Source organism: Sinocyclocheilus anshuiensis, unplaced genomic scaffold (assembly GCF_001515605.1).
Source record: "Sinocyclocheilus anshuiensis isolate Anshui unplaced genomic scaffold, SAMN03320099.WGS_v1.1 scaffold893, whole genome shotgun sequence".
Taxonomy (NCBI): Eukaryota; Metazoa; Chordata; class Actinopteri; order Cypriniformes; family Cyprinidae; genus Sinocyclocheilus; species Sinocyclocheilus anshuiensis.
Window position 1 is genome coordinate 355,104 of NW_015555766.1, and position 25,773 is coordinate 380,876.

The 25,773-nt window shown below is 36.3% G+C and overlaps 3 protein-coding genes and 1 pseudogene across 6 annotated transcripts in view; 1 reads left to right on the forward strand and 3 right to left on the reverse strand.

Moving 5' to 3' along the window:
- The window catches only part of LOC107674173 (uncharacterized), a 13,961-nt gene extending 13,840 nt beyond the window's left edge, over positions 1-121 (reverse strand). The window contains exon 1 of one of the 3 annotated variants that reach the window (XM_016468074.1): positions 14-121. In XM_016468074.1, the coding sequence (XP_016323560.1) occupies positions 14-85 (72 nt within the window). In that variant the 5' untranslated portion in view covers positions 86-121. The remainder of the gene's footprint in view (positions 1-13) is intronic. The other 2 variants (XM_016468075.1, XM_016468076.1) reach the window with 2 other exon arrangements.
- A 1,383-nt stretch (positions 122-1,504) lies between these two features.
- On the reverse strand, positions 1,505-20,641 carry elob (elongin B). 2 transcript variants are annotated; one of them, XM_016468059.1, is made up of 5 exons: positions 20,637-20,641; positions 5,549-5,669; positions 4,336-4,470; positions 2,937-3,045; positions 1,505-2,836 (listed from the first exon to the last, which is right to left on the reverse strand). In XM_016468059.1, the coding sequence occupies exons 2-5, from the start codon at positions 5,549-5,551 to the stop codon at positions 2,724-2,726; spliced, it is 360 nt and encodes a 119-aa protein (XP_016323545.1). In that variant the 5' UTR covers positions 5,552-5,669; positions 20,637-20,641; the 3' UTR covers positions 1,505-2,723. The 2 variants fall into 2 exon arrangements, with proteins under 2 accessions (XP_016323545.1, XP_016323544.1); XM_016468058.1 differs by lacking the exon at positions 20,637-20,641 and having other exon boundaries at positions 5,549-5,673.
- Positions 6,638-10,739, reverse strand: LOC107674160 (uncharacterized; annotated as a pseudogene).
- Positions 19,087-25,773, forward strand: part of LOC107674157 (uncharacterized) — a 12,109-nt gene continuing 5,422 nt past the window's right edge. The window contains exons 1-2 of the mRNA XM_016468056.1: positions 19,087-19,342; positions 22,090-22,251. Of these exons, the coding sequence (XP_016323542.1) occupies positions 19,214-19,342; positions 22,090-22,251 (291 nt within the window). The 5' untranslated portion in view covers positions 19,087-19,213. The remainder of the gene's footprint in view (positions 19,343-22,089; positions 22,252-25,773) is intronic.

Below are 25,773 nucleotides of genomic sequence, written 5' to 3' on the forward strand. Positions count from 1 at the left end.
TGAATTGACAGACCTTTAAAACAGACGATCCTCTCTTTCCATTAGCGTCTGTTGTTAGACAGCTGACGCTGTACCTACCGCGCATGCGCACATTCAACAACTATGATTGGTCCTATAAGATTTCTTCTTCTTCCGTTTTTTGGCGCGTTACATCCTGTGTGCATATCGCCACCTACTTTTGCTGTTTTGTAGTCATGGTTTATTTATAATAAATTTCTTCCTTGTTTTTGCTTTTCCTAGTCTTACTACACACGTATACACACAAATATCCCTACTTAAATAATTATTCGATGCTCCATCCCCTATAAGATTTCAATACGACATCCATCTCTTAACTAAATCTCGCTTAACGGCAAAGTAATCAAATGGTCATGACTTTAATACAGTGACAGAAATAAAAGGTTTTATAGCAAAAAGACTGTAAATTATGTCTCTTTACGAATCTTTATTTTATAGGCTACACTATTCAGTACATAGGAAACTGTCGATATACCCATTTTTCTCTTTCAACTTGTTCTCTACTAGACTCAGTCTGAATTTGATTGATACTAGTAGTGAGTGACTGGAGGTCCGACCTGACATTTCAATTAATTGGATTTTAATTTTTTTAATAAGAGTGTTTATTGCAGTTTCATGTTGAAAATAATTTAAACAAATTCATGTGAAGCCTGTAAATGTAATTAGCATTAAGCAATACTCATTTCTAAAACTCATATTTTCTTTGAAAAGAATTAAAGGACGTTTTAATAAAATACTATTTATTTAAACCAACTCGGTTTCGTATTCTTGTTGATCAAGTCGTAAACATATTTCCAGTATGTAACATTTCTGCTATTCAGCTGTTAAAGTAACTTGCATCTCTTAATCAGTCAAGCCCTCCAAATACACTTACTCATTACGAATCGGACGTCCGAATGCGAGACGGTTCTCGGTTCAGTGAATCGTCGGTGATTCAATCTGAATCGTTCAGGTTCATTGAAAAGTTCCAGGGCACCTAAAACCCCAGATATTACAAAGATTTGGGTAATGTTTTTGCAGGAATGTGATTGTGTACTGTTTTCTGTGTACTTTGTGTGTTGCTTGGTTTTACTAATACAGAAACTGAAAACGAATTTAATCTTATAAATCTTTCACTTCTACGTTTCAAATGCATAAATGCAAATTTTCCAATATCAAATCACATTTAAGGCGTTTTCAACTAATTTCAGTAATATTTTGAAACGCTTCTGAAAACACTGAAGCGAGGAAAGCTTTTCATATTTCTTGTTAATTTTCTTCCCCCTGGCTTTTGTTGCTCTTTTCTTTTGTTCTATTGTGGGCTGTTATTCTGTTATATAACAATTATATCTGCATGTTTATATAAATAATAATAATTAAAAACGAAAAACTAAAGCCCCAAAAGCAACACCATTAAAAAACAGATGCTGAACATTAGACAAGGAGTGGAAAAGGGCTGATTTTAATTCATTTAAACGCAGTTACAGATACTGCAGCATGATTTTCTTTTGTTTTGTTTTTGCAAGAGTACTGTGAAGGAACACGGCCATCACTGAGAAGAATAGGGGCAAGTTTGCAAAAACATTAGGATTCCGTTTATTTTTTGTTTTTTTGGGATGAACACAATGTCAGCATTTGTGTTAAAGTTAAACATTCACTTGTTCAAGCAACTGTGCCCAAAGACTTCATTCTTATTGATCTTTACATTTTAACTTGATTCTTTCCACCATTTTAAAATGCCACACACACACACACGCACACGCACAAAACCTGACTAGCATTTACACTCCCCTTTGATTTAAATACAAATTCAGGGAATTAAATGTCAATACTTAAGCTTCCAAACAAATATTCAAAAAGAAAGAAGCGGACACTAACTCCTCCAACACAAAACTGTAAAGAAAAGCAAAACACACTTCAGGAAGCAACAATGCGAGTGGAAAAATGTATTTACAATGAAACCACTTTATGTCAGAATTCACCTTAACCATGTGCTATGTATTCATTTGCAGGTATAACCTGACGGCATCCATGCCCATTCTGATGTTCAGTAAGTTCTATGTGCATTTACACTATATTATGTCGGTAACATAAAACGGTTCAGCCTATGGCCTTCTGCCCTCCAATAAAATGATGCAGGATCTAAATAAGAATAATTATAATATCAATATTCATTAACACACAACAGTGTACTGTAAATGCGATCAGTAAAGTGGGCATTTGTAAAACCTTACAGCCTCAAACACAAACCCACCCCGCCCCTAACATATTGAAACACACAAAAAGCACAAAACGTTTAACTCCCCAAACATAACATTTGTGTGAATTAAATAAGATGCACAGGTTTAAATACTCAGATATCTAACCACCTCTGACAGGTGACTAACAGCTGTCTGACAAATGAGCAATTCATTCAGAAATCAAGGGAAACTTTACCAAATCAAAATGGGACGTTGTGATTGGTGGATTAACCTGTAGATGAGCTGACACTGAACATTGGAAGGGGTTGCGACAATACAGTGAGAGTAAGCTGCTAGTGCTCGATGGGACGTGAGGAGTAACAGGGAGAGCGATTCAAATTCTCAGCAAAGTTACAATATCACACAAGATCACTCTCACTCATGCTCTTTTTGTAACTCAATACGGCACCACCAACTTAAAACACGTGTTTTGGACACTCTTTACCCCCTCTACCCCCCCTCAACCCTTTATCAGCAGTTCCTCCTTCACTGCACGGCTTGTTCGTTGGCAGTGCTGCCCGAGTCTTGAGGCTTCATAACATCAGGAAGCTCAGGAGGGCTGGAGAAGGCCTCTATTCTTAGAGGCTCAAAAGCATCATCTGTGATAAAAAATAAAAAAAAACAGACACGGTAGGCAAATTCAGATCACCAAACATCACATAGCGGGACACAAGGCAAGCAATTGAAACAAGAGCTCACCACTGATGCGAAAAGCCAGTCCTACTGTGGCCGGAGCCTGAGGCCTGGCTGTCTGGTTTGTGAACCCACAGTCTCCAAGAGTCTTACTATCTTCTAGAAGCATGTCATCCTGGGGGACATGAAGAGATTGTTTAATAAAGTGCATAATATACTCAAAATCACTTCAACTCTAACTAGTCCACAACAGCCTAATTTTGATTTGCATGTGGTCATTCATAAATGTGACTCTGGATCACAAAACCAGTCATAAGGGTCAATTTTTCGAAATTGAGATTTATACATCATCTGAAAGCTGAATAAATAAGATTTCCATTGATGTATTGTTTGTTAGGATAGGACAATATTTGGCCGAGAAAATCCGACTTAAGACTGGTTTTGTGGTCCAGGGTCACAAATGGGTCATTCTTGTCGTGCAGTACATGACATGTTCCCACTGTTATTGTCTTAATACACGGGATAAAGTATCTCACAGCTTTTTAAAGAATGAAATACTATTAGTTTGTAGAATTTTATCACATTATCTTCATTTTTTTTATTTTCTATAATGTTTAATGTAGAATGTGTTTAAAACAAAAAATGTATTCCTGGGCATGCTGTTTAAAGTAATTAGTTTATGTTTTTCACTTTCCATTCTGTTAATCCTGTAAATGTATCTTGTAAATCTACGGGTTAATAAACCCCTTAGATATAATTTGTGGGTTTTCTTAGCTTAAGGGGTTTGAGCTAGTATTAGCAAAGGATTTGATTAATTCTGTGATGTTTTGTGGTATTAGTTTGTGTTACACACACTACCATTCAAACAGTCTGAAGACTCTAATGTAAACAAGACAGTACAAACAGTTCTATTTTGAAATATGAATACAATTTAAAGAACTTTTCTATTTTAAATAATATTCTCAAATGTAGTTTATTATTGTAATGGCAAAGCTGAATTTTATACTCCAGTCTTCAGTGTTACATGATCCTTCATAAATCATTACAATATGCTGATTTGCTGCTCAAGAAACATTTCTCATAATTAAAAATGTTTGAAACAGTTGTGCTGCTTAATATTTTTGTGGAAACTGTGATACATGTTTTTTTTTCCAGGATTCCTTGAATAATATATCTCAAAATAACTGCATTTATTTGAAATAGAATTTTGTAACATTCTAAATGTTTACTGTCACTTTTAGACAATTTCATGCATCCTTGCTAAATAAAAGTATTCATTTATTTTTAAAATTCTTACCAACTCCAAATGTTGTAACAGTAAAGTGAAACTACATTATTTGGAATGCTTTTATTTCTACATAACAGGAACGACCCAACTACATACAACCTTCAGGATATACTAAAAGAATTGTAACATATAATAATTTCTATATTAATCGTCATCATCACAACTTTCTTTGCTGACCTTATAAAGTCTCTGATCCTCTGGCGCTCGCTTTAGGATGCCCTCCACAATCCGCTTCAGCTCGTAGACTGTGGTAGACTCCTTAGCATCTGTGAAGATGGTTGTCTTGTGACGTCTGATCATCAAAAAGACATCCTTAAAAAACACAAGGAGTCAGATATTCAACATTCAATCCCATCTCATTATCAACACTTCTTGATCTATACTAAGTTCAACCTTCCACAACCTCAACTCATGGCTCATTTGAACCTTACAGAACATTTCATGTCCTTCACACAACACAATGAAATATAAATCGTCTTGGAAAAATAATAATGATAATAATAACAAACAACTAACTTCTATAACTCTCAACAACAAAGCTGTGTTTGTTGTAATTTACGGGAGGAACAATCAATGGCTTTTAAATAAAATAAATGAAGAGAAAAGCAGATGGTGAACAGCTGAAACAAGCCAACTACACAACTGCAACGCTCTCTATACTGATGAAACGCTGACAGCTGCAGTTGTGTTAAATTGCTGTTGACTTAGTTACTAGCAACACCTAGGAAATGCAACGCGTTTCTGCGCGGTTTGTTTATGCAAACAGCTAACCAGCATTATGAGGGGCTGTAAATTCAGTGATACTAACCGTAAACGCGACTAAACAATGTATAACGACGCCGGGTTATTGCAAGTTATCTTTTTAAAACGGACGTGCAAACTGGAGCTAGTAACTACGACAGGACGGAATCTGCGCTCGATAGTCTTTTTATTATTCATATACATTTATTGTGCGGATCGATTAAATGACTAGATGAGCATCTAAAAAGGCACAGCCCAGAATGATCAATGACAGGACCAGAACGTTCCTGCATTATGGAGCTGTCATTAAAATCAACACCGCGATAAACAGCCGCGTTTCGGCTACAGAGGGTGCGCAGCTCATATACAAATAAAGAAAACAAAACCGTTTGCTCATCGGTTTTTAATATTGGCTGACCAGACCGGTGGTCGAGCGCAATTTGCTCCCAATCTAATTCGTAGCACAGTAAATTGGGCGGATTTAGCAGGGAATGTTAGCCGGGCTGCTAAAAATATTGCGAAACAAAGAGGACTGTGTAAAGTCTGCGTTAACCCGCGCTAGCTTGCTCATAATCCTTCACAATTACATTTTCAAACTACAAAACGAATAAATACGTTTGATCTAGGTTTCACTTGCTTCCTCACTCACCATTTCTCTGACTGTTTCGCTGACTTCTTCCACTATCCCACGCTGCACTGCGGAAATCAAAGCGCTCGAGCCAGTCCTCCACAATCCCAGATGTCTTTGCGCGAGCGGCGTGAACTCTTTTCTGTGCCGGAGACGGTCGCGCCCTAGTGGCCTCACATCATTCAACACTTGTTGCTCAGGCACAAACCAATTTAATATAAATTTAATGTACAGTTTTGGCTATTTCTGTAAAAAGTAATTCTTGTGCATTTAATATTTATTTATGGTGTAGCATTAACAATTGTTTTCATTTGGATTACTGGAATAGCCAAATCTGTTGATTAGAATGGGATGTGCACATAGCTTAGCTATTTAGTGTACATTCTAGAAGATATCTGGGACTGTCTTGCAAATACAAATAGATATGAAACACACGAAGACGTGACAACAACAGGAGTATAAACAGTTTACTCCAAGCAAGACCTCGATTGAATAAACTTTGATGTTGAGTCAACATTATAAAAGGTTTATTTGAAACGAAAAAAAATAAGCATGCACACTTCATTTCAGACCCCCACAATATCCTTTAGGATTGCCTGCAACTCACAGGAGTATTTGTGGATTTATTAACATTAGATTATCTTTTGCCGGCTCAATCTGGTCAAAACTATTATTTATAAAAACTACATATGACCAAAGAAAACCATGTCTTTTCCCACTCCTTTCCAAGCAGTTAATTTCACAGTTAGTACTACTCTTTTTAATACCTTTAATGGTATGTATTCACAATGCTGCAAACAATTTCAATATGAAAATCACAAATAGCATCTCAGTCTGGGTCTCTATGACTTTAATGGCTTATTATTTTTCATCCTTCGCCCATGTAGTCTTTACTGAGCTCCTTTCCTCACTGGACCGTCACTTTGAAGTCACACACCGGTTACAATAGACACACTAGCAACAGAGGAAACAAAAAACCCTGTTGGTTTAGTAGCAGCATTTTTTTTTTTATAAAACATTTTATAAAATGTAATGACAAGGTACAACAATATTACTACACAGTAATAACATATAACTGTTAATTCACACTTAGCCTACCTGTTTTTTCGCTTTATGAAACAACAGTGCAGTCCGCTGATTCTCCTGTGTTAGCAAAAGTTGAATGATAATGACCACAGATGTGAAGGAAATGCAGATAGACAGGTAAACAGATTTGGATATGAGACGATCATACTCACGGAATATTGGTTTTAGTGCCTCAATTTCTTTTAAAGGGTTTGGTTTCTGGATTTTGAAGGTGTATTTTGCAAGGTCATCTTCACTGAGCTTGATTTTGACAAAAGCCAAACACTCAAATTTAATAACATACTTTATTCATACATACTATTCAAAAGTTTGAGGTCATTAGGATTTTTCTTGGAAGAAATTAAGCAATATTAAAATAATTTCAGAAGGATCACATGTGACACTGAAGACTGAAGTAACTGCTGCTGAAAATTCAGCTTTGCCATTACAGAAATTAATCATATTTTAAAATACATTACAATTGAAAACCTATTTTGAATTGTAATATTTAACAATATTACTGTTTTTACTGTATGTGTGATTAAAAAATGAAGCCTTGGTGAACATTAGATACCTCTTTCAAAAACATAAAAATCTTCCCGACACCAAACACAACAGTAGTGTATACTAATTATTATTTTGTACATAAATGTGCAGAATCACAAAACGAAACTTTACTGCATTTGTCCATATCTATACAAAATTACTAATAACAGAGCAATTCCACTGCTGACTCTTGACATAATCATAACCAATAGTTGCCAGTGTGAACAAAGTGGTTGCAATATCACAGTACATACTGGCTGATCTCTTGGCGATGTATAAGGTTTAGTTCCCTCACCGCGATGAAGGGACAGAGGTCTGTGTTTGGTTTCTGGGTGCACGCTGCAGTTGAAGCGCAGCACGCTGACAGGCAAATGAACATGCCAACTGTCTGGATACTTCTTCACCAGACTTTCCACCATACTGTAAAGAAACCATACCACAAATGTTTCTAAATAACTCTATGCCTTGTAAAATTGTGATTTATGTCCAACAACTGGGTAACTAAACTTACTTAACAATGTGGTATTGTGTGTGAGGTTCAAGCTGTGATGCCTAGAGACGAGGGAAATGTCCTTTATCATCAGAATATTATTGAGTGCTCTGTTAACCTTGACAAAAAATAAGCAAAAAGGGAAAAGATTAAAAAGTAAACTGTATTGAGACATTTAAGAAACCTTTCAGCAAATTTCAATGAAAAATGTTAAGATTATAAATAATTAAACCTGCACTAATTGCTCTGACATTACCCCGTGAGAATCATAATGCAGGACTTACCGTTCTGACCTGAATCCCTCTAGCCCCCCAAGGTGTGAGAAATCCCAGAGGAAAACCGTATCGGGAAATGGCATCACACATGAGCAGGGCAATGGAATCAGAATTTGGCTTTTCTGATGGAAAGATTTCAATCCACTTGGTGTAATAATCACAGATTACCACGATGTGGCTATAGGGGCCTTTGCTTTCTTGAAATGGCCCTGTTACATCTATACTCAGCCACTGCTATCTCTCTGTCACCTAGAAAGTGGAAACATTAAGACAAAAGAAGATCAGAAGTTACGGGTAAAACTATGTTACGCCACATTTTAAATGACATTTCACTTTCATACCTATTATGGCTACTATTTTATGTCTTCACACAGAAATCACCGCTGTTAAAGAGGACTGAAAAGGACAAATCTGTAAAAGGCATACCCTGATAAACTGAGTGTTTGGATTTTCAGGTGTTTCAAGAGGTGCATCATCATAGGCGACATCATTTCCGGGATCCTACACATACATATAAAGAATCAAATGAAAAACACCATTCAGGAGACTATTTCCAGATCTGTAAGGCTTAAAGGGGTCATATGATGCTTTTTTAAAAGATCATTATTTTGTGTATTTGGTGTAACAGAATATGTTGACATGCTTTAATGTTCAAAAAACACATTATTTTTCAAATACTGTACATTATTGTAGATCCTCTATGCCCCGCCTCTCTCAAACGCTTCGTTTTCTATAAAGTCCCTCCTTCCGACAAGCGCAGTCTGCTCTGACTGGCCAGCTGACCCAGTGCATTGTGATTGGCCGAACACCACAAGCACTCGTCGGAAATGTAACGCCCCTTACCATAATCTTTCACAATCACAATCTTTCAAAATAAATGTAAAGACAGTAAATAATGTCATTAGTTTTACCATCAGTTCAAGCCCGAAAGGGGAACAGACACAGTAATGATGCAGTACACAAGCCGAGTGAGGTTGATATGTGGGGGCGTGTTAGAATGAGCCGTTTTAGGAGGGAGTGGCAGAGTCTTAACTTTGATAAAGAATATCTCTTTGGTTTTGAGACTTTAGTCTTTGCAACTTCAGGGATCTTATCTATGCACAATCAGCTTGTTACACTCCAAAGAGAAAGGAAAACTTGAAATCGCATTCATATGACCCCTTTAAGTTTTTACATTTACAGATTGAAATAATGTAAAGGTCTACATACTCTAGCATCATCATCAGCCTCATCATCACCCTCCGAAAGCTTCATCCAGTAAAAACTCTGTGAAAACCAATTGAGTGGTGTACTATGTACAAGTGTATGAGATGTTGTACAAAAGGAAGCCAAAAATCAACAATTATTAACCTGTGGTTTGCAGTAGTCATCATGGAAGCTGCCAGCGTGCAAGGGACCACGGCTGGACCCATCAGCATCCACAGGCACACGAACAAACTTCCTCTCAAGCCTATCAAACCCATGAACAGGAGATGTTAAGTAAAACAACAAGAGAAAATGACTTATTTGGCAGAAAATTGTTATAGGCTAACAAACACATTACCGTGGTGTTTCTGGTGCTGACACTGGGGTTGGTTTTGGTTTGATAGAAACTCCAACTGGCTTACGATTCTGAAACACACAAATAAACCAATAGTGGGTTTAGAAATAATAATAAAAGATGAAAAGACTTACTAATCGAGCTTTAAAACAGTGGTTCTCAAATGGATGATCTGAGGACCCAGATTTTACACTGAATATTAAGTGGTATCCCAGTAGAGCAGGGATTCCTGAAATACCTTCTTGAAGTACCCCCTGAGATTTTAAGTTAATATTTCAATCATTTAACAGCGCATTTGCATGTTCACAGTTCTCTGATGTTAGTTAATTTTAAAATTATTTTAAGTTTACTTTTTTTATGATTCAATTATTTATTAGCTTTATATCAAACCTTTATATCAGCTTTATATGCAGTTCTCTCACAAACTCCAGTTTGGGAAACCCTGCAACAGAGCACGAAATCTATTGTATCCTAACACAAAAATGTATATATAATCAAATATTTAGTTTATTAATATTACCATAAACTGCATCATGTATATAGAAAATAATTACAAAATTATTAACATGACAAAAGCTGAAAAGGAAAGCCAATAATTCTGCATTATTTGGAAATGCCTTGATGTAAAGTACCACTTTCTGGAAATGTATTAACTAAAATTGTTTATACATACCAGAGATCGTCTTAACAGCTGGTACCTGTGTGTAAGACACCAAAATAAAAAATTGTTCATGAAAAGGACATTTGGACTATACAGCAGCATTGCAAAAAATACGTAACGTTACGTTTGCATAACATTTTACAGCCATACACAAACTGTTTTGACTTGCCTTCCACTGCAGATGTTTTGGGAAATTAAAGATAGTAGGAACCGCATTTTTGAGCAATCGTTTGTGACTGCCTACTTGTTCAAAGCAGTCCTTCTCAAAATGATCCGAGCACAGCGCACGAAAATCAATTTTGCATTTAAAATAAGTTTTTGAATGTGTGCAAACCTTCTCAGTGTTGCCAACTGCTTTCAATTGAAAGTAGCTAAAACTGGTAGCTAAATGTCACTAGATGACATCACAATGGCAAATTCACTGATCTATATAAAGATGAACGTAGATCAGTGGGCAAGATGAGAACTTAGATAAGGTTTGTCCAAGCAGTTGCTATATTTGTCCCTAAACTTTTGAAAAAAGTCTCAAAAGGGGCGGGGAAGTCGCTAAATCTAGCTACAAAGTAGCTAAATTGGCAACACTGCTTCTCTTTTGCGTGTGCAAAGTTTCACCAGCTTGCTCACCTGATGCCCGCCCTCAGTGCTCTCTAAATACCAATGGCTCGCTTGCTCAACACAACCCAGCGTTTTAGCAGCCTCGGTCTCTGATTGGCTGGAATTATGGCATATTGTAATGCTGGGTTGTGTTGAGCACGCGAGCTGTTGGCATTTAGAGAGCGCTGAGGGCGGGCATCAAGGGAGTAAGCTAGTTAAACGTTGCACGCGCAAAAGAGAAGGTCTGCACACATCCAAAAACGTATTTTAAATGCAAAATTTTCCAAGCACATTTGACCAATTCCAAACGACTACTATTAATCTTGTATTTAATCATTTATAATTGATATATAATTATTCATGAAGGCTGGAAGTGAAAAATGTCTTATATTCAGGTGTGCATAATTATTAAGCAGATTTTCTTTTACAGATAAAATGAGCCAAAAAAGAGATTTAACTCAGACTGAAAGTCATGGCATTTAGAGAGCGCTGAGGGCGGGCATCAAGGGAGTAAGCTAGTTAAACGTTGCACGCGCAAAAGAGAAGGTCTGCACACATCCAAAAACTTATTTTAAATGCAAAATTGATTTTTGTGCTCTCGAAATACTTTTTTCTTTGCGAAACGAACATTATCTCAATAAAACCCAGATCGCGCGCGTGCAAAATGCACTTTTGTGGCAGAATTGTGGCAGAGATCTAAGCCTATATCTGAACGCTTCTTGCACTTATACGCTGAGCACACTGGTATTTTTATTCAATTTCAATGCAATTTTAAATATTGAACAGACATCATATCTTATGCACTATTCTATGACGTTTTGTAGTATAAATAGTGCGAGTAGTGTGTTCACTGAAAATTCCAAAAAGAAAAAGTGCACTTTAAATACCCGGATGATGCACTTAAATAACCGAAAAAATGAAGTGTGTAATGTTGGATACTTCATGCACTCAATTGTCGCAGCTTTAATTACGTACCGAAGGGGGAGGGGCTATGAGACTCCGATTATGAATGACAAAATAACCTTATATAATTCATACTATACATGGTTGAGTACATGTGCATAAGTACAAGTACATGAGTGCATAGTGTATAGTGCGTCATTTGGGACGCAGCTTTTGTATATTTTGTATTTCCGGAAACTGTTCTTCGAGTGGGATTTAATGGCAACTTGAACACTGGGAGTACTGCCACCTAATGGACACTTCTAACAATCTCCCATTTTCCTCCTTTGCTGAGAGCTGTATGTTCTGCTTATTTGCACATCTCTCTGACTCTCCTCATTTCCCAGCTCTGATTACAGTAGAAACAAACAGTACTAGTGATAAAGAATGTACTGTGGAAAACCCCCAGTGGTGCTTCAACAACACACCAGTGCTTCGGTTAAACAGTTAAACTTGCACGCTTGTTTTGTAAACATTGGGTCGGTACTTCTGCCTACGCCACGCGTGACCGTTCCAACGTGATTACATAATGCGTGAAGTCGAGCTAGTGCAAGACGGGCATTTGTGGTTAAAAAGTTTATATATATTTTTTTTTTAGAAAATGACAGATCGTTTCGTTAGAAAAGACCCTTATTCCTCAACTGGGATCCTTTGAAGCTGCATTGAAATTGCAATTTGGACCTTCAACCCGTTGGTCCCCATTGAAGCCATTATATGGAGAAAAATCCTGGAATGTTTTCCTCAAAAACCTTAATTTCGATTCGACTGAAGAAAGAAAGACATGAACATCTTGGATGACATGGGGTGAGTAAATTATCAGGAAATGTTTATTCTGGAAGTGAACTACTCCTTTGACTTGTATTTCGACCATTAATGGGGTTGGACATGAGGATGAGTAAATGACAACATTTTCATTTTTGTGGAACTATCCCTTTATACCCCCTTTAAATCTAATTCTCAATGTCTAAAAATGTAAAGACATTAGGTTTCTATTTAGACTACTGTTGTCTTTTTCTATAGTTTGATAGCTGAAGCCAAGGTCAGCAGTTAACAAAAATGATAACTCACCTACCTGTATTCGCGCATATTTAACGAGTTAATGGCTCGCTCATAACAGAGACATTTGTCGCCATGTACAGATAACACGCAAATTGAATCAGTAGATGAATCTTTGTGGTCAACGTGTTCAAATGATTCGAGTCACTGGAATAAACTAAACTCCCTACCGCTAACTAACAACTCCTTTAAAAAAAAAAATCATGCACATTGTATGAGCGCGTCAATACAGTCTGGTCGCGTAAATTCACTCTGGTAATGTGTAACCTCCTATCCAGGAAAGAATTTTGGTCTAATATGAACAGCTGTTACATTAAATAATTTGTATTTATTTATTCATTTTCTAATACTTTTACATTTAGAAAAATCTACTTTTTTCAATTACATGTTTTCTTCTGCTTATGTTTTAGCCTTAAGTGTTATGTAGGCTACTGTAGATCATCTTGAATGTTCTCCTGAATATGTTTGTACAATATCTTAACTGCTTCTTAAATAAATAAAAATTAAAGTGACTGTGTGGATTGTTTGTTTAGAAATGCTGGTTATTCAACAGGCTTATTAAACCAATTAAACATTTAATGAGATTAAACACAATGCAGTTTGCAGAGTAGCCTATTTTTGCATTTTGTATGCAACATAAATGTTTAACAATGTTCATGAAGCTGATGTCACAAAAACAGGCTACTAATCTATTTAAAGGGGGCATCAGAATATGTTGTGTTTGAAAATGTCTGACACAACAATCAAACCATTTCAGGTAACTTATCTGTCCTTTCATGTACCTTTTTTTTAATTATTATTAATGCCATAAATCAGAACAATACCATGAGAAATATTCAGATGTAAAAAGAAAAGAAAAAAACATTAAAAGATGAACAACATTAATGAAACTGTGCCAGAGGATATAACAAAAAAAAAATAAGGGCTTCACTTTATACAATAGCATACCTCCTTACAATATTATGAGTTCTAATAGCCTTTTTACTTGTGCAGTTAGCTCTCTCAGTCTTGCACGGATGTGACTTTTAAAAGATGCAAGGGCACAGAAGAAGCCAATCCGCTTCTCCAGTCAATTATGAGCAGGAACCTGGAGTAACGGAGAGAGAGCAACTGGACAGAGAGAAGAGAGACAATGCACACAAACCACAATTTAACACCATCATTTTTAAATAGAAATTAAAGTACAAATTTTAAAATTAAAAGTATTAGAAAATGAATAAATAAAACAAATAAATGCCAATTCAATATTGTAAAAGCTGTACTGTTCATATGAAAACTTTTAAAAGTTTTGAATGTATTTATTATTTATTTTTAAAGTACACAGTGCATTTGGAGAACATTAAATTCTTTCTGTGCGAAAGAATTTCCCTTAGGATAGATAGATAGATAGATAGATAGATAGATAGGCAGGCTACAATAAGAAAAGAAAAACGATAAGGAAGAACAGTTTTCCCTCTTTTCATTCTGACACTCCATCCTCCAGTCCAGTTAGTGGCAGCAATGCGCCAAAGGTGACTTGCCAACATTACAAGAATAAGACGATGACAACAACGCAACCATGAACGCAACCCAGTAAATGAGAGGTTATGTGTCCCTGATACAAATTTCAAAACACAAATTTTGCCTTCTGACGTCTTTTAACTTCATAGCAGAAAGACACGAATTAATTCATTTAAACACTAGCAATATTGCCTTTATCCTTGTTATAAGCGTAATAAACAGGAATATCTCGAGGTGAAATGCAACTTTAAAAGATGATGTTTATTAAGGAGGAGAGTGAGGACACGTGTGATCAAGAGCCCTGCAGAATAGATAATGAGCACCAAGAAGGTCGGTGTCCATTTTTTATTATTATTATTATTATTTAATTGTTGTGGAACATGAATGTAACCAGTTAGAGCTGATATAATAATCTGATGAAGAAAATAAATGACTACAAAATGCATAAATCATTTTTTTCCTGTTTGTCCTGCTTGTGTTGATTTTCAGTAATTTATTGTTGTCATTTCAGGCCTCGTGGAGGTGAAAGAGGAAAGTCAAATTCTGAATGAAGTGGAGGAGAAACATCAGCATCAGAAAGCTCATGATGTCCTCACTGGAGAAAAGTCATTGACTTGCTCCCAAACTGAAAACAATTTCTCACAAAGCAGCACTCAAACAACAGTCAAAAAGCATTTCACCTGCTCTCTGTGTGGAAAACATTGTGCCCATAGAGGTCACCTTAACGATCATATGTTAACTCACACCGGAGAGAAGCCATTCACTTGCCCTCAGTGTGGAAGGAGATTCTCACGCAGAAGAAACCTTAATGATCACATACTAATTCACAATGAAGAGAAGCCTTTCGTCTGTCCTCGGTGTGGAAAGAGGTACAAACGTAACGAACACTTTCGAAGTCACTTACTAAGTCACGATAGAGGCAAACCCTTCACCTGCTCTCAATGTGGAAAGAGTTTCAGTTATAAACGATCCCTTAATGATCACATCAAAGTTCACACTGGAGAGTGTCTTCACACATGCCTTCAGTGCGGAAAGAGTTTCCTGAATAAAGGACACCTTAAGGAACACATAAAAATCCACACCGGAGAGCGACCTTTCGCCTGCTCTCAGTGTGGAAAGAGCTTCATCAGTAAACGAGACGTTACATATCACATGAGAATTCATACTGAAGAGAAGCCTTTTAAATGCCTTCAGTGTGGAAAGGGTTTTGCATGGGCAAGCTGTCTGAAAATTCATATGCGCCACTCTCACTCGGAAGAAAGGGAGTTTACCTGTGAGCACTGCAATAAAACGTTTGTTTTAGAGTCATACCTAAAGAGACACTTGAAAATTCATCAAAACGAGAAACCTTTTGTCTGTTCGTTTTGCGGAAAAAGTTTTTTATGGCTCCTGTGTTTCAAAGCACACCAGAAAATACATGAGGGTGTGAAAACCCATGTTTGCTCAGAGTGTGGGAGAGCCTTTACTACAGCCGATTATTTGATAAAACACCAAAAAGTCCATATGGGAGAACGGCCGTACATGTGCTTATACTGTGGAAAGAGTTTCAGTAAGAAAGCAAACCTGGGAGAACATGTAAGACTGCATACTGGAGAGAAGCCATACACCTGCGCTCAATGTGGAAGCAGCTTCACCTCAGCAAAAGGTCTAAGTTATCACAGAGAAAAGCAGTGTTCCCAAAGTGTGCCAAATTCATGCTCAGTTGAAATCCAGATAGTGTCAGATATGCCCAAAGATTGCATTTCTACCAAAAAAGCTATTACATCTACAACATTTATTGGCGAATAAGCTCTCATTCAATGTAAATGGCAGCAGAAAGTTTGTGCATCTAGTACATTATTGTTAAAGAAAACTAAATCAGAAAACCAAGGGAGTGAGAGTGGAGTCTGGAAAACTACATTTTTTATAATACATAAATGTAAATGTAGACCTTATGTAGCTCCGCCCCGTTGTCTTCTGTCTTCCCACAGCGTGAAGGTATGGGTCGTACGAATTTATGAATGAACCGCTTGTTTTAAAATCTTCCTGGTCTACTAGCATTAGTTATGAGATCCGCTTCTAAACATTACAATGCACATGATAACTTTTGTTAACTCTACAATAAGTAAATCCACTTCACAAGCTAATAACCGCTCGTTTTAAAATCTTCCCGGTCAACCGACATTTGTTACCACATCCGCTTCGAACATTACAATGCACGTGATAACATGTTAACTCTACAATAAGTAAATCCACTTCAGATAATTACTCGTTAACAGTGATGCTATAGAGCTACTGCAAAAACAGAAGTTCAAAGAAAAAAATCTAAAGATTGCTGTGCACTTGTTTCTCTGACACATAAGGTCTATATATATATAATATATTTAGAAAGGGCCAAGCATATACAGTATAGACGCCTATAGGAATACATGAAAAAACAAGCATTTTTGTGCTTAATTTATTTTATTTATTTTTTTTATTAATTTTATTCCAAATAAAAATTGTCCTGGTCAAAAAATATATACAAACCTTGCTGATGATTCAATCAAATTCAAAGACTAACTAGCTGTATAGAAAATAATATACTAAGCATTCAAATGAGATTCTAAAGCATGTAAGAGACCAAAAAAAAGAAAGAAAAGGAACGCATGCTATTTAAATGTGACTTTCTTTTTGATACTTTAATTTTATTCCTTTCACAGTTTTTTGTTTTTATTTTTTTCTTAATTTTTTTGTTTTTCTTTTGATGCTACTCTTTTATGGAAGTAAATATGAAAATGAATGTATTTACAAAATATGATTACTCATACTCTTTAGCATGTTACACAGTATTACTCGTGTTTGTAAATGTTTAATGTACTGTAATAAAAACAATTGAATGAAGGGCATCGTGTATCTGGTTCATGCTAACAGTAGGTGGTGGTAGTGCGCTATTCAAGTTGGCCAGCCTTTCACTTGCCCTCATTGTGAAAAGAAATTCATAAATAAATCTCGAGCCGAAACTCACATGAGAATTCACATTAAAGAAAACCCTATGTGTGTAATCAGTGTGGAAAGAGTTTCACATGGGCAAGCAGTCTCAAATATCATCTGCACCGCTATCACTCACTACAGGAATTTAACTGATCACTGCAATAAAAAAATTACTTTAGAAACACCTGAATGTTCATACAAAAGAGAAACCTTATGACTGTTATGCTTGTGCAAAGAGATTTGTATGTATTGACTCTTTTAAAAGGCACCAGAAAACACATGAGTGTGTTAAAACTCATGTGTGCTGTGAATGTGGAAAAGCCTTTAGTAGAGCCGACTAGTTGATAAAACACCATAGAGTCCATATACGAGAGAATGACCCCACAAGTGCTCATATTGTGAAAAGAGTTTCGCCCAGTCAGGAAGCCTGAAAACACATGAAAAACTGCACAGTGTGGGACAATTCACACTAGAGAGAGACCTTTCACATGCTCTTAGTGTGGAAAGAGATTCCCACATAAAGGAAACTTTAAGAGGCACATATTAAGTCACAAAGAAAAGAAGCTGCACACTTGCCCTCAATGTGGAAGCAGTTTTACCTTAAGCTAAAGGTCTACTCTATTATAGAAAAAAAAACAGTGTTCTCAAAGCACACAGCATTCATGTTCAGTTTGAATGAAAGTTGTGTCAGATGAGCTCAATTACTTATACTGTAAGTGAATATATCAAAGGAAATATTTAAGTCTGTAAAAAAAAATCAGTCTAGTTTGAGCATAGTTAGTAATTTTTGAATATCGTAGATTCATTCAAAGCTGTTTATTGAATCTCTTCTGAATCTTTTAAGCATGGCCACTAATGTCTGTGTGCTCATTGTACATTATAAAATACAAAGATTTTGTCAAAAGTATGTGTGATCACTGATCCGGTAATCCAATAAAAAAACACCTGATCATTTATGAACAACTTTCAATTGTTTCACTCAATAGTACTGTCAATTGTACTTATTCTGACATAAAATAGAGGGATGGAACTCTAAAAGTGCTGTTATTCATATCTAGTAAATCATATGTGCCGGAGTGGGTAGAATTTAAAGATGACATTCTGTAGGCTACGTTTTCCCATTGGCTTTTTAACATATATATACAGTATACTAAGCATATATTTTTAGAACCATTCAAACACAAACATGTCAAATGTGTTTGTGGACATGCTTAATTTTGCTCAAATAATCTGTAGCCTATATGAGATCCCGTTTAGGAACACAACTGGAGATTTCTGTTAACACTGATTTTCAGTAAAAGATGTTCTCAGAATGTGGTAAAGCTTGTTAGGATATTATTTTTGTCTGGGTTGCAATTAAATGTGACATAGCAAAGAAATTGATCTTTATCTTTTTTCTTTAGAGAAATTGCTGAATGTGATTACAAGTGATAGCATAAGTGTGATAACATTGTGTAATTCTGCAAAATATACCACTAGTTTGTGATTAAGAAAAATTATAGGCCTACATTTTTAATTTATAGATACAGCAAGGTCACCGACTCCGACAACACAACATAACAGATTACAGAAATCTGTTACTCCCCTGTAATTCACACAGAATGGCTTTAATGTTACCCAAATTCACTCTGGTGATGTCTAACCAATATCCTTTAATTTATTAACTTTAATTTAACCAATATACTATCATTTATTATAATTATAATTTGTTATGCCAGTTTTTCTTCATAATTTTGTGTTTCATAATATTTTCCCCTCTTTTAGATATTTCCTAGGTTATTATTATTATTTAAATATTGAGAATAGTATTTACATGTAAATACGTTCTTACGCTTGTACTTTCTGATAAAAGTCTATTGTTGTGGCGTTGCTACTAGCGCCCGTTGTGAAACAACAGAAAATTGGTAGGCCTATATGAGGATGAGGATCGCAGTGATATCGAGTCCTAGTAGAAAGGTGGCAAGCGAAAATACAGTGGTTTTCAAATTCGTTTTATAGAGTCGTGTCATCTCTAAGGAGAAGAACTGCAGTTGTGTCTTTGGGATATGGTGAAGGCAGCCATCAAATGACCTCAATCAAAGAGCGTCCCACCTGCACACCGACACCGTGCACACGGGGCAAACGGCCAATGCATCAAAGCACACTGACTCTTGGCGATCAGACTAAATCCATTTATTCGACAACACACGCAGAGGTAAGAACACGCTGTGAGCGCTGAGTTTAAAGGTCCACTGAAGTAAAGCAAAACAGTGATGACGTATAGTTTGAAAATTGTGTCATGATGGTGCAGGGCACCGGTGTTATCTCTTCTACTCGTTAGTGCCGTTTGTCTAACCGTTTCTCCTCCAAATCTGATCCAAATCGCTATAAAATATAGCATTCTGTGTAGAATTCAAATGGGTCCGATACATGTTGTGGTATGCGCGACTCGAATATGCTCCGCTCCGAGTCCGCGCTATCGTGTCTCTGTACCGGATCAGACTAACAACGCGAAACCAGACTTCTTTCGACCCAATGGAAAGCATATTCCCTATATAGTGCACTACGTGCCATTCAGCACACAGAGAATACTAATTCTATGAACAAGCGATCAGTTTCAGCCGCAGTTTCAACCTGTATTTATAGTGTAGGGGGCGGGACATTTCAGATTCTAGAGAGCATTTGATTGGACAGAAAGTTTATTTTTTATTTTTTATTATGCAATTATGTACAAAATTAGTACAGACATATACATCTCACAACAATTATGAGAAAAAATAGTATTAAAGTATGCCAGGGGTAAAAGTGACATAGAGCTTCATAAGTCTTTTTAGCTTTTTGGTTTCTAATATTAGGCAAAGTAGTACCATATTGTTTAAATTCTTTTATAAAGTGTTCACAATTTGGCTTAGCTTTAGCCCATTTCTTTACATGAATATGATATTTTCCCAAGTAAAATAATTTGTTGTGTAAGAAAAGAAAATGTACTTTTAGAATCAATGGTATCTTGTACAAAAATAAATATGACATTATAGGCTACATTTCAATTTGAATTAATGTTCCAAACATCCTTGAAATGAAGTTAGATACATCTATCCAAAATAATCTTGAGTGCACAAACTGAAAAAAGAGATGAATCACAGATTCTTTAACACCACCGCAAAAATCACAAGAGTTTTCCATATCCAATTCAAATAGTTAAAATAACACTTTAACAGGGTAAATTCTGTGTAATATTTTATAAGATACCTCTCTAACTTTATCACTTATAAAAAACGTATTTGTTATTGACCATACTTTCTTCCACTCAATGTTTTCATGTTTAGATGACCAAAAGACTGTTGTGCATGGCACATAATTCTCCTTTAACACATTTCTAATGTATCTATTACTGCATTAATCTTTAACAATATCAATATCACCAATAAATATCATATCATCACAAGTCATGGGTTGTTGGTTAGCATTAACAGAATGTGCAGAATTATGTAACAATGATACAACTTTACTTGGGATTGTGTCAAAGATAACAGCATAGACTTTTGGTTTCATAGGAATTTTACATTTTTGAAGGAATTCTGAGTATGACAAAAGCAAACCATGTTCATTGAGCAACTGACTAACTGTAAATATTCCATTGTCATACCATTACTTATTAAAGATTTTTTTAATACAATTTTTTATTTTATTTTTTAAATACAAGACATCTCTATTATTCTACAGAAAATACCTATGTGGTGTAAAATTGTGCTTATAGATTAATTGCCAAGCCAGCAATGACTGCTTATGAAAGCTTGCCAATTTAATAGGGATTTTATCAATAGAAAAAAAATTTTTGAAAAGAAAACGAATGCCACCAAGTGAATTAAATATGAAATTGGGAAATATATGTCACACAGTATCTTTATTTTTAATGTACTCAATTATCCATTTTATCTTAAATACCTCATTTAGGTCTGTAAAATGTAACACTTCAAGGCCCCCAAATTCTCTGCTATTATTTAAAATATATTTTCGTAAATAGTGAGCCTTTTTTCTCCAAATGAAATCATAAAGATTGGACAGAAAGTTTGATGAGAAGCTGAAGTGCAGGGTGACGTCCTCAAAACTGTTGATTCATATTGCCGGAAGTGAGAGACTGTCACTTCACAGGGAAAAAAATGTTCTGGGAGGCATGTGTATCCCTTGTTGCACGTAGTATTTTAGATAGGGATGCACCGATACCACTTTTTCCAGTACTCGCCCGATACCGATACTTTTATTTTTGGTACTTGCCGATACCGATGCCGATACCGATATTTTTATTGCATTTGTACATTTTTTAAATATTGGGTACAGAAACCAAAAGGGTATGTATAATGTTAGTTGGTTAACTTCATTTATCAAATAGATACAGTCAAACCAAAATTTATTCAGACACCTTCAACATTTCTCACATTATCACAGTTTATTCGCTATAGTTTGGAACATGGTAAGTGATGTCTGTGAGAAAGATATATTCATTCGACAAGCTTGCGCATCTGCACCGCCGCGAGCTCAATCCACTTAGCGCGCTTTGTTTATCAGCTCGCGTACATCAGCTATACAGGCGTTAATACTGAATGTTTAACATTATATTCATTGCATACATATACTTCGTAGTAGACATCCATAACTCCTTTCTGCTGTCTGTTGTCAGTGTTTCTTTGTTTGAATATGGCGCTTATCACATGCTGTTTGGTATCGGGGCATCCCAAATTTTAGACAAAAGAAATAAAGTCTGAAATGTGTGATTTTAGTCGTGTTTAATTCATACAAGTCTGCAGAACCAAATACTGTTGGAGATAGATGACATCAGAATATAGCACTCATAATGCTATTATTTCATCATTTTATATCAAAAAAGCTTATAAGGCCACTTGAAAGCATAAACTAAATAATTTTGGTGATGGGAACGAACGTTTCAATTCTGTTTCTTAAAAGAGTTTTTCTGGGAGAGGATATGATGGTCAAGCGCTGGTCTTTCTGCCCCGAGATCCAAGTTATCTCTCTCAGCATGATGGAAAGCCGGACCTCAGTAACATTCATGTGTCACAAGGACAGACACACTCCAGAGATGTGCATGGCCCGAAAGACATAGTACCAGTAAGTGTTTATTCAGAGTTTGTCTGTTTTTAATGCAGTAGCACATCTTAACGGTAGTTGAGCTAGTCCAGGTGATATGTGAAATAATGTTCACTTTTACATAAAAGCATGAAACTTGGTACACTTGTATAGTATAGAGCAAAATTGACCATTTTACTTTCCGCAATAACCAAATTATGTATTTTGTGTCTTATCTCCTGAACCAAACATGATAACACAGAAAAGGTGATACCCATATGTTTTGATGGTCAAGGGTTACAATGATACCATATACAGCAACAGAAACTTGTTCAGGTAAAGAGTTAATGGTGAAATCAGCAATGTGAGAAGGAAATCACAGTATCTGAGCATCACAGTATCACAGCATTTACAAAAATCCATATTATGGCTATGAATTTTTTCTTTCTTTGATAATTAACTAATATTTTATTCAATGATACATTAAAAGATTGTTTTCAAGAATATTATCATATATTTCAGAGATATATTAAAAAAATAATCTCAGGTACTTAGGACTGGGTAAAAAATATAGATATCTCGATATTAATCGATTCTCCTTTTTAACGGAACGATATCGATTCTTAAATCCCAAGAATTGATTACGTTAGTCTAGCCTGTTTTCAGTTAATGGATGGAATGTTGCCTTTAACGGACCATCCAATATATCGCAATAAGCATTGTGCTTTGGTACGTTACTTTTAATATGAAACAGTCTCAGATTTCAAATTCTGTCCATTGTATTGCAGTATTCAAACAATAAATGCCGTAACATTACAGAATAGAACATGATCAATATTATCTTTCAACGTTCAATTTAAATAACTGTAATTGCACAAACTATGTACGCTACAATTTCAGTTTGTTTATTGTGAAATAACTCTGTCCTTCTGTCCTCTGATAAGCATTGTTCAGGGCTGCCGTTCCCAAAAGCTTTAATGCTTTCTTATGATACTTTTGGGAAACGCAGCCGTTTGAATGCACTGTCAGCAGTGAGTGAATGCTCTCTGTGATGGATTGGTTCTGTCTTGCAACATTTGCTGTTCAGATGAGCAGGAAAATAGTTATATCCTACACAATTACTCGCTAACAAAGGTTATTCGTCCAATTCAATGCATATTGTACGCATTATTTATTATTATTTTTTGTTGAATTAACAAAATCACTGGTAAATAAAACACACCGTAGTATCGATATTTTTTGTTTGAGTATGGATACTTTCGATACTTGCGTCAGTATCGATACGCCCATCCCTAGCGGCAACGCGTGGCACACGTGAAATGATCATCTCCTCCACATTAATACCAGTTTCAGCACAAAATAATCATGACTAAACATCCGAAGGTAAGTTAAAGGAAAGAGTACAACTTTACAATCCGTATCCTGTCTCATGTAATCGCTCAATCAATGTTTCAGTTGCGCAAAGACGTCAATGTCTTGTAAACAATGTCATGTAACGTCACATTTACCTCAGAAAAACATTCGGTGACCATAAACTCATTAGTCAGATAGAAAAATAAACTGTAGAGAGGGGCATTTTGCTAAATATATGCACCATATAACATTCATTATAAATTTGACTATTCTTCAATGTTTAATGTATGTTTGAATAAATCCATCAAGATTTGATGACAGCCACCATTATGTTTATATAAAAAAATAAAAAAAAACTAATTGAAGTAGAAATATTGTGTAATTGTAACTTTATTATTTTAAAAACTTCATTAAGTGAAATTTTAACATCAGTTAATTTTAACATTCAATATTATTGTAATGTAGTACCAACTGACTCTCATGTATATTTTACAGCATTAGTTGAGAGATTGTTTTTCCTTGAGAAAATTTGACATGTACTGTACCTGATATATATAAAAAATAATCGAATCGAATAAATATTGAATCGAATCAAATCGGTAATCGTATCGAATCGCAAGCTTGTGAATGAGAATCCAATCGAATCGTGAAATTTGTGTCAAAACCCAGCCCTAACTGTAAGTGAATTTTTCTTTACCTCTCAGGCAGAGTCGGGTAGGCGGTAATGTGGCTCCAATACATTCTTGTTTTCTCTCAACAATGCTCTAACATCACACACAGACAGCAACGCAATCAGGTGCACAGTTAATGGTTAATTCAGTGACTTTATGTGAAGGATTACAATGAAATCTCAGAAGATGCAGAATGAAATTTCAAACATATTTCATGTAAACTTAATTTACAATCACTCTCTAGGGCCAGAGTTGTCTATAATGTCCACAGGGGGGAAGCCAGAGTCCTGCATGCGGGCGGGTACACGCTGGTGAATCGCTAATATTTGATGTAACGGGTGGAATAATGCATATGTGTAGGGTGTGGTGCGGGTGTGGGTGCGGGCCGGACGGTGACAAGCACGGGTGGGTTGCGGGTCCAATAACCAAGACTATTTTGACTCGGTCCAGTACACGTTTGATGCGAGCCGCAACCGGTAGCCAGTGCAGGGAGATAAAGAGAGGTGTGAAGTAGAAGTCAGTCTGCGATAATGAACGCGATATTGCCTAATTGTCAGTGAACTACGGCTCTGTGTAGTAAATGCCGCTCCATCTGAAAGCAGGTGATGGAGATTTACTACTAATCACGGAACCGGCTTTACTGACGAGATGCGCATGACAATAGCATGCGATTAATTGCACAGCCCTACTTCACACCTCTCTTTATCTCCCTACATTTGTTGAGGTTTGATTCCGCATAATGGAAGTCCTGCTAGAAGAGCATTACAGTAGTCCAGCCTAGAAATAACAAGGGCTTGGGCAAGAAGTTGTGCAGCATGCTCCGTTTGGAAGGGCCTGATCCTCCTGATGTTGTGCAATGCAAACCTGCATGATCGAGCTGTCTTTACAATATGGTCCTTGAAGGTCAGCTGGTCACCAAAGAATAATATTTGATGAACCTAACAGGATGATGAAATCTTGCTGTAGAGTTGGAGTGGCAGGGAAATCGAGAAGCTCAGTCTTTGCCAAGTTGAGCTGCAGGTGATGTTCCTTCATCCATGCCGAGATGTTTGCCAGGCAGCCTGAGATCCATGCATTGATTGTTTGAAGGAAGACATGCTAACATCGCTACTGAAGAACTGCTACACTACCATCTTCAATAAATTCTTCTCCCCACAAAATTTTTGGTCAAGGCTACCTAATTTTTTGTATTAGAGAAATCTAGTACACTGGTGAGCCACCCAAAAGACTGCTCAGCAAAAATACAGTGAAGATGATACATGGGGCAACTTTCTAGGTTAGAAGGGGTAGTATGCTTACAGACAGGAGGTTAAAGAGCTGGCTGTCTGGTGCAGTCTCAACAACCTGGAGCTCAACACGCTCAGTGAATCATTGGTACAACCCTCCCTACTCTCCAAGAACTGTACTCATCCAAAGTGAGCAAAAGGGCTAGCAAAATCACTCTGGACCTCTCACATCCAGCACACTCCTTCTTTGAACTGTTGCCATCTGGTCGACGCTACAGAGCTCTGAGCACCAGAACGGCCAGACACAGGAACAG

Bases quoted from the DNA above. Each gene is read 5' to 3' on its own strand.
- elob (XM_016468059.1), bottom strand. The intron at 3,046-4,335 runs GTCAGCAAAGAA...CATGTCCCCCAG, and splicing joins AGGATCAGAGACTTTATAAG to GATGACATGCTTCTAGAAGA. The intron at 2,837-2,936 runs GTGAGCTCTTGT...TTTTTATCACAG, and splicing joins ACTGGCTTTTCGCATCAGTG to ATGATGCTTTTGAGCCTCTA.